This window comes from Lichenostomus cassidix, chromosome 3 (assembly GCF_008360975.1).
Source record: "Lichenostomus cassidix isolate B80296 chromosome 3, HeHo_3.0, whole genome shotgun sequence".
Taxonomy (NCBI): Eukaryota; Metazoa; Chordata; class Aves; order Passeriformes; family Meliphagidae; genus Lichenostomus; species Lichenostomus cassidix.
In genome coordinates, this window is record NC_139483.1 from 38,225,921 (window position 1) to 38,235,110 (window position 9,190).

General features: G+C 48.4%; 1 protein-coding gene across 1 annotated transcript; it reads right to left on the reverse strand.

Annotated features, from left to right (window-relative positions):
- Positions 1-6,604: 6,604 nt before the first annotated feature.
- On the reverse strand, positions 6,605-7,683 carry PRR18 (proline rich 18). Its single transcript, XM_085055340.1, has one exon. It carries the CDS (start codon positions 7,569-7,571, stop codon positions 6,759-6,761), a length of 813 nt encoding a protein of 270 aa, XP_084911466.1. The 5' UTR covers positions 7,572-7,683; the 3' UTR covers positions 6,605-6,758.
- Between the last annotated feature and the right edge of the window lie 1,507 nt (positions 7,684-9,190).

Sequence of the window (9,190 nt, forward strand, 5' to 3'; positions counted from 1 at the left end):
GGAAAAAACAAGAAGCCATGAGATTTAAAACAATAGATTAACATTTTCCATGTATTTGTAATCTAAAGGAATCGCTTGGTAATGACATCTGTGCATTATCCTTCAGATACAACTGCTGAGCCAAATTATTTCTACCCTAAAATGACCTGTGTGAAGTCTACACCCATTTTTCCCAAAGAGGCTCAGTGACTACTATGAATTGAAAAATATCTGTTCTCCATAGACCACATGGTTGAATACAGTGAGTAGTATGAAATATCCTTACAACAAGTAATTAACACCAGGGCATCAGTGTTCCTTTTTAATGATGTTTGTGCAGAGTGTTTGTGCCTGTCCCAAGAAAAGATTTCAGGCTTTGCAAACTGATATGGAGAAGGCATGTAGATGTGTAAGACAGACCACTTGGCTTTAAATTCACTCTCAAGATCTGTTCAACACTTCACACGGTGGCAAAAGAATAAATCCCAGTGACACACAGCCCCACACAACAGGCTGACAGAAATATTTATTCTACTGTTGGACCTTTTTCTGTTTGCTTTGAAACTTTGCACTTCAGGGGTGAGGGTGAGAAGGTGAGAGAGGTTTAAGCTCACTCTCAGAAACTATAGGGTGTTATATAGCTTATAACTATATAGCTATATTTGTTGTAACATCATGTTATATGAAGTTGTAATAGTGGTTGCTGCAGAGCCTCGGGACATCCCGCCCAGAGCTCTCCCTGCCTGCCAACTTTTCCCTTGACAATTGCTCTCAGGTGCTTCATGCACCGAGAGCCTTCTCTGCAGAATTTTGCTTTTATTTGCTCCTATTTCTGTCCTAGTCCTAAATAGCCTCTGTTAGTTTTAATTTAAAGCATTTAAAGTTTGGTCGCTTAGCGCTGTTCCCACTCGGGTTTTGCTATTCTGAAAACTCCCTGGCAAAGCAGAAGCTGTGATTCATTTCCCAGCCCCTCACTGCGTGACGCACCTGCTTGGCTGTTGGGACCAGGCTGGCGGAACTCTGGCAGCCAAGAGAATGCTAAAAACGCCAAATTTGGCATCCCAGAATTTACTGCAATTTGCTCTCTCCTGTTCTAGTTGATAATAAGGTAATAGCTTCGATGCTAATTTATTTTTATGCTTAATTAGGAACATTTTTTTCCTTTTTATTCAAAGCTCAGCTTTTACCAGCACTCAGAAGTGTGGAAAGATAATGGAAGCATTAAATTCCTTTTAGTCAGAGTGCTGAGAGCTGAAGATCAGTTGACCCTCGCTGAACAGTTCATTTAACCACAAAGTAAAATTAATTTGGGGTGTAGAAATAATTCTTAAGAGTATTTATTACACCTAACACTTCCACCCAAAATGAGAGCCCTCACAATAAGAATGACCTGATGTCGTGCAGCTGGCAATTAAGCACCACAGCAGCACTCACTCACCACCCTCCCCACCCCACTGGTGGAAAGGGGAGGACAATGAACAGTAGAACTTGGAGGTTGATATACGAGGAGTTAAATAACTAAAAGTAAAATGTAGTACTAATGATAATAAAAAGAAAAACAAACCAAAGCAAAACAAATAAGTGATGCACAGTGCAATTGCTCACACCCACTGAGCAATGCCAGACTCTATCCCCAAGCCCAGACTGACTCTCCTTCCAGGTAACCCCCTCAGTTGATATATCAGGCATGATGTTTTCTGGTCTGCAAATATCCCTTTGGCCTGTTTAGGTCACCTGTCCCAGCTATGCTTCTTCCCAGTTTTCTTTTCCAGTTTTCCTCACTGGCAGAGCATGAGACACAAAAAAGAGTTCTTGACTTAGGATAAACACAACTTAGCAAAAAGCTTTCAGTGTGTTATCAATATTATTCTCATGCTGAATCCAAAACACGGCACTGTACTGAGAAGAAAATAGCTCTATGCCAACCAAAACCAGGACAGTCATTAACTCAGGACAGCTGACTGCACAACACAGACTGCATGTTTTTGCTATCTTCAATTTTATAAGAAAATAGAAACAATCCAAGAAATCTTTAAGCCATTTCAGAACTATCACACCCTCATTGTACATTGCAAAGAAGGGGGAAAAATGTTTTAAAATAATGTCCTTCAAACATAACCTGTAACAAGTCTTTCAATAAAATTAAAAGGGACTAAAAGACCTTATCAATTCATCAATACACACAACTTACTGTTATCCCTGGGAACCAGTTTCTTTCTCTCGAAGTAGCTACTAAGTCATACCACATCCATTTGCTGGCTTGGTCCTGCAGCTGGGTGAGATCCAGGCTGGAGCCCATCAGCTGCAGGCAGTCAGGGTCACAGTGCTTTCCCCATGCTCTCAGAAGAAGCAAGAGCACCTATGAATAACAAATTAGCAGCACTGTTTCCAGAGACTATTGCTGCAGGTTTTCCTCCCTGGAAAGGGAAAGGAAACATTCGTGTCTTGCTTGGAGGTCAGGAAGTGAACTGCAATAACTTTGGTTAAGGCAGTTACTTGGCACTGCTTTGGGCTCCCCTCCGTGCAGTGGTGTCAGCTGGGAGCTCACACATTGCCACACCTGATCACTGCAAAGGGGTGACTTCTCTTCCAGAAGTGGCAAAGCCAAACCTTCTCAAAAACCTCTTCCTCTCATCACGAAACCATCACTGGGAAAAGGCTTTTCTTAAGAGAAAACAGAATGTGCCTTTACCTCACAAAAAAAACTCACAAAAACAAAGAAAGAGCTTTTGGTTAAAAGGATGGGTGTGGTCAAGTCAGATGCTTCCTCACTAGTCCTCTCAGGACAGCAGCCCCCAAACTGATGTGCTCATCCAGCTGTGTGTCACATCCTTTAGGCACAGCTGGGAAGGGTGTGAGATGGTGGAGATGTTTGACCACAGCTCAGGAAATACTGTTTGTCAGGGCTTTATATGCATTCTGGTGAGGAAGATCACAAAAGAAGATAAAAGCTGGGCAACAACATGTTCCCTCCTCATCTTTGAAACAAAAAAAATGATACTGTGTCAATGGAGAAGGAAAGTTGAGATTTTGGGCAGAACCCAAGAGCAAACTCAACCATGCACAGGGCTGGGGCTGTTCAGTTAGAAAAACATGGGCTTCACCTGTGTCTGGCCTCTTAGCTTTGCTCAGGAGCAGCAGGAAGGCAACACTATTTATTAGCTACCTTAAAAAAAATACCCAGAATATGTGTTGCTTGTTTTTTTCTTTTTTTTCCCCACTGTAAATCATGCTGACATGTTTGGAAGAAGAAGCTATCTACCCCGAAGGAATTATTGATTATTTTAAGCATTCACAACACCAGCTGCTCCTAACTCTCAACAGCTAAAAGGGTTATGAGTGGGAGGCTTAGGCTGAGGCATTTTGAAGATGGCTAACATACTGTAAAAAGCAAATGTAGTGACTTCTAGCCTGCTTGTTGTTTCTTATGGCAAAATCAGATCTCTGCCACCTGAAAAGTGTTCCTGAAGACACCTGATCTGTTCTCCTGTACAGAATCAGAAGGGTTCTTACTTACATCAATACTTACAGTGGGGTGCAGCTCCACAGGCTGAGAACAGGGGGGAGCTGGCAGTGGCCTTACCTGTCCAGGGAAAGCTCTCTCAGCTGGACTGAGCACAGGTGCAGCAGAGGGACAGAAGAGATGCTGTTTCACAGCATCCCACTTGAATTTTCCGGTCATGCCAAGCACATCCTGTCCTGAACCCACATGTGTGTGATGGAGGAAGTCTCAGGCTGACTGGGGATCAGTGGGATAGGAAGTTTTGGTTCTCAACACTTGATAAGGCTTTTGCTCTCTCATCAAGGAAAGGAACAGTGATTAGTTCATTATATGACACCTACTGACATATAATTAAATAACGGATATTATATAGCAGTAGCTATTCCGCACTAAGACAAATGACTTATTTGAGGGTTTTCACCACTTTCTGAATTTCCACAGGCATTTTGGTATTTTGGAACCGGCTGTTGGGTTGAAATGTGTATTTGAACACATATTAATGAATTAAATAAGTATATTATGTTTAGCCATGATTTTTAGATACTTGAATCCAAGCGTTTTCTTTTAAACTGAAAAAATATTGAGAGGTAAGCAACACACAAAAGGAACAGAAGTTACTGCTGGTTTGTAGCAAGTAACTTCCCCTGTCTATTCTAGTACCACTTGTAAGATTTCTGGGCATTTCAGCTGGAAGTATTCAGAACACTTAGGGCATAATTTCTCATTCAAAGAGAGCAGAAAGGTGCCAGTACAAAGACAATAAATCTTGATGTTACCATTTAGTGAAGGAGATACTATTCCAAGCAGACACTTGTTATATGACTCCAGAGAGTTCAGCGGTTCTTAGCATTGAGCCCAAAACCAGGACTGTATAACCTCATTTTAGGATGAGCCCATCTCAGGCCCACTTCCAGTTACTATGTACAACTTACCTAACATAAAAAGATCTTAGCTGCACAATCAGCTTTGTTCAAATAAATTTTTAGGGGAAATAAACAAATAAATAAATACAATCTATCCAGGCAATTCCCAAGTTCTCAGATTCTTCATCCTAGGAGCAGGTTCTTTCTTTTCCAGTTGGCAGCTCTTCAATTCCAACCCCTCTTACCTCCAACTCACATTGCAATTGCTGCAGCTGTGCATTCAAATTTATTGAATTTTTTTGCCACACTTCAGACTGAACAAAGCAGCTTTCAGCCTCACAAGTAAGCTTTAACACACTTCAGCTCTCAATGAGTGAATCACTTTTCATTGCCATTTGAGATACTGATTGTAGTTAATACAAAACCATGGAGCAGTTTAAGGAATAACATTAAGAGTCCAGGATGCTCATTTATAAACTCACATTCCCAAAAGAGGCACAAAAGGAAAACTCATTTAACAGCTCAACTACTACCATTTCCATCATTGTTAGAAGGGGGAAAAACAACAAGTGGGTCTGACATCAACCCAGCATATATTAAATTTGGCAGGAAATTTGCAATTGTTGAGGCAGATTTGCTTGAAGACGTTAATGAAAACTGGTAATAGAACTACATGCAAACTCAGCTAAAATGATATGAAAATATATGTGTTTCATAGCTATCACTAAAAATGTATCACTCTACATTTACATAAATGAAATAGGATTAATCTCCATAAATTTTCATGCCCCATGCTTTTGTCTCTGGCTTTTGAGCATAACTGTTTCACAATTGCCTTATATAGTTTGGGGTTTTTTTCCAATGGCAGTATCAACGCATTTAATAAATAAGTATTTTCTCAAACAATCTCCCTGGTCATTCCTTAAGTTTCAGATTAAAAAAAGAAAAAAAGTGCTTGAACATGGAGCAAAACAAAATGCAGCACATTGCTACATCATGCAACTAATACACAGAAAGGTTTATCTCACATGATTTAATGGAAGAGACAGCACACACATCATTTGGTGTGAACAACTGACATCTTAGTGAAATTTATAATACCCAGTTTGTGGCATAAAACTTTGTTTTATTCCACTAAGGAAATTCAACTTATCGTGTTCCTACTGTTCAAACATTCTTTTACAAAATACTTACAGAATCACAATAAATGCTTAGGTCTGACTGCTGTTCTGAGAAGCTGGATAACAACAACACAAGAGCAACAGTAGGTGGCCGAGACACTGCAAGCCTGGTAAACACTTACCCTTCCTTTTCCGCCCTTAATTTTTGTACACTTGGCCTCTCCCGCCCCCTGCTCGCCTCTCCCAACATACAGAGCTCTGAGGAGCACCAGGCATGGCCATAGCCCGGAGCTGGGAAGCTACCTCTCGCCCGGGGATGGGCGGCCGGGGGATGCTGACAAAGGATGCTGCCTCTGCGCTCCCTCCCTCCCTCCCTCCTTCCTTCTCCCTCCCTCCTTCCTTCTCCACCTCGTACATTGGCAGCAGCTCGAAAGGTCGGATATATCTGAATTACTGCCTGGGAGGGGATGAAATCGCCAAGTCCATGCACAGACCCAGCCGTTCCTCTCCCGTTCCCCGGCGCAGGGGACCGGAACAATCTGCCCACGCCGCGGCCGCCCGCACTGCCCCATCCTCCGCCCGTTGTCCGTGTCTCTCCCCGGGAGGGCTGCTCCCCGCTGGCGAGCTGGCCGGCACTGCCGTCTGCCCCCGGCAGCCACGGGCTCGCCCCCGCCTGCTCGGTACCCTGCCTCCGCCGCCTCGCCGAATCCGCGGTTCTGCGTTTCCCTGGAGCCCAGATCTCGGCGATTGTACCGAGGAGCAACCATGCGAACGGCACAGGCTCTCCGCACGGCGAGCAGCCCGCCATCCTTACCTTGTGGACACCGAGACAGCGCACACCGCCAGGCTGGGACAGCCCAACGCGAAGCTACCAAGGCGCAAAGGCTACCGCAACACAAGAGTCCTTTATTCAAATAAATAAAAATGAACTTTTATGTACAAATATACAAAACCATCACGCACATTTTATAAAGTAGTCAGAAATCTTTAAAAAAACCGCGAGGGTGGAGGCAGGACGCCCACAGCCGGTGCCCTCCCTCCCGGAGCATCCGAGCACCGGCGGGCGGAGGCCGGCGCCGCTCCTTTGTCCCTCGCCCCGGCGGCGGCGGCGGCAGCCCGAGGATCGGCTCCGGGCCAGGGGCTCCGCCGCCCGGCCCCTGCCAACACCCGCCCGGGCTGCCCCGGCGCCGACAACACCACAAGGAACACGACATCGCGGATGGCGGCCCCACCTCCCCCCGGTCCGACGGCTCCGGCAGCTCCCGCCGTGCCGCTCCCCGGTCCCGGGGGGGCTCAGAGGGTGCCCAAGTGCGGCAGCGTCTCCAGCCGCTCGGGGTGGTCGCGGGCGGCCGCGCTCTCCACGCCGCGCAGCCACTCGGTGCATTTCCGCACCAGCCCCTCGTCCGCCGCGGCCCCCGCGTCCTCCTCCTCGTACTCCTCGTCGTCGTAGCGGTGCCGGTCGTTGAGCAGCGAAACCTTCAGCAGAGCGCGCAGGTCGCCGCGCCGGGCCGGGGCGGCTCTGCCCGCGGGGGAGGGTGCGGGCTGCCCCCGCTGCCGCTCCAGGCTGCGACGCTGCAGCACCCGGATGGCCTCCGGGGGCAGGCTGAGCGAGAAGCGCCCCGCCGCCTCCCCCGGCGCCCCGCCGAGGCTCTCGCAGGAGCGGCTGCCCGCCCCCGGCGCCCCCGGGCGGCCCCGCGGCTGCGGCGGGGTGGGCTGGGGCCGCGCCGCCCGCTCGGCCGGCGGTCTCCGCGGCGGCGGCCGCTGCAGGGACGAGCAGGGCCAGGAGCTGGAGAGGGGGCCCGGCCGCTCCGGGGGCGCCCCCCGCGCCTTCCTCGCCGCCTTCTCCTCTGCTGGCCGAGGCGCTGCCTTCTTGGGGGCCGAGGCGGCCGCCGCCGGCTTCTTGGGCTGCGCCCGGGCGGCAGCGGGGGAAGAGGTGGGGGTCGGCAGGATGGCCGGCAGGAGGGGCGGCAGGGTGGCCGGACGCCCGGGAGTTCCCTCCGGCTCGTCGCTGCGGGCCCAGGGAGGCGCGGAGCGCGCTCCGGGCAGGGCGGCGCTTCTCCCCGCGGGCGGGCAGGGCCCCGCGGCGCGCCGGGGCTGCAGCCCCATGGCGAGAGGCGGACGGGCAGCCCCAGCCACCGGCACGGAATGCGAGTTCGCTCTGCGCCCGCAGCCGCCGATTTTCCCTCTCGATAACCCGTCCCCCTTCCCGCCCTTCGCCCGCCCCGGGAACACCCTTCTCCGGCGCGGGGTGGGCGTGCGGGCGGGGACGGGGGTCGTGCCGGCGCTGGCCGTCCCTCCCGAACGAGCGGCGCTCCTCCACTGCCTTTTCCCGACCCTCTTCCGCCCGCCCCACAGCAGAGCCGAAGGTAAAGAAGGGTATGAAGGGGCTCACGCCCCGAGGGCAAATAGGCTCTAAATTCCTCCCGAAGTCTTCAAGCGTCCAAGTGTGAAAAGAAAGTATTTTAAGATCATGTTAAACTTTCTTGCCATCTTAAAAACATGAATGATATTTTGAGTTCCTTGATTACGTGGAATATCGTGAATAAGGGCAGGCAGACAGGGCAAGAAACAGACACACTCATAGACTGACTCGGACTTCGAGGACGAGCTGCCCGGCCTGGCAATGAATAGTTCAGAGATCCTTCTTTCTAGCCTCAAAGCATCCTGTGAGAGGTAAAGCACATCCTCCTGTTGGCTGGGTTCTGTCTGTTTTTTATTTGTTTGTTTTGTTGTTTATTTTTGGGGTTTTTTTGTTTGTTTTGTTGGGAGTTTTTTTTTGTTTGAGGTTTGGTCTTTTGTGATGTACAAGGCAGCAATTTCCTACCTTTTCAAGTACCCTAGCCAACAACAGAGGTTTGGAGAGGTTTCATGGGGCAGTAATAGGTAAACATGTATTTCACATGGATCCAAGATTACTACCACTCCAAAATTTAGCCTTAGAAGTCACAGCATATAATTTCTACAGCATTTACTTCAAAGTACTATTTTAACTAGGGAACTGAAACTTTATCAAAAGATGGGTAGCACATATACAATCCACAGGGACAGAGATCTTCACACCTATGGTTCCACACTATCTTAATTGGGTATTCTACTCTGAGGATTCCCCATCTGTGAGCTTTTGGAATACTCATACACAGTGAACAAAGATAGGATGTGAAGGAGCAAAAGACACAGACAAAACAACACACAGTGTTGTGCTCTGCATACAGTGGTCTGTATGCAGATGGAAGAAATAAATCCTTAAATGTTCAGGAGAGAAAAAAACAAGGTGGCACATGATGTAACAGACCAAAGTGAATATAAAAGCATACCAGTACATGGAACTTTTTGACCTCAGTTCTTGAACCCATTCTCTCCTGGTGATCTAAGTGTTAACCAATGCCATTCTGATTAAAGACTGCAGTGGAGGTGAATGTGTACCATCAGAACTGCTGGGTGATGGGCAAAATCATCTCTGGAGCAAAAGAAGGCCTGGCCCTGAAGCACTAGTGGGATGGGATCTCCCCAGGGCCAGCTGAGGTCAGCAACAGCAAGTAGGGAAGGGGCAGTCATTCCAGGATGATGTCCATCACTGCCTACACACATCCTGCTTCATCTTCAATGCAAGCTGAAAACTAAAAGGAACTAAAAATTCCCCCCAGGGTGCCCCAGCACCCAAGGGCTTTGGGCAGAGCTGGAACAGCCGTCACTACACCATGCAGCACTAGAGAGCCCAAGAGCCT

Bases quoted from the DNA above. Each gene is read 5' to 3' on its own strand.
- PRR18 (XM_085055340.1), bottom strand. From the start codon at position 7,571: ATGGGGCTGCAGCCCCGGCGCGCCGCGGGGCCCTGCCCGCCCGCGGGG.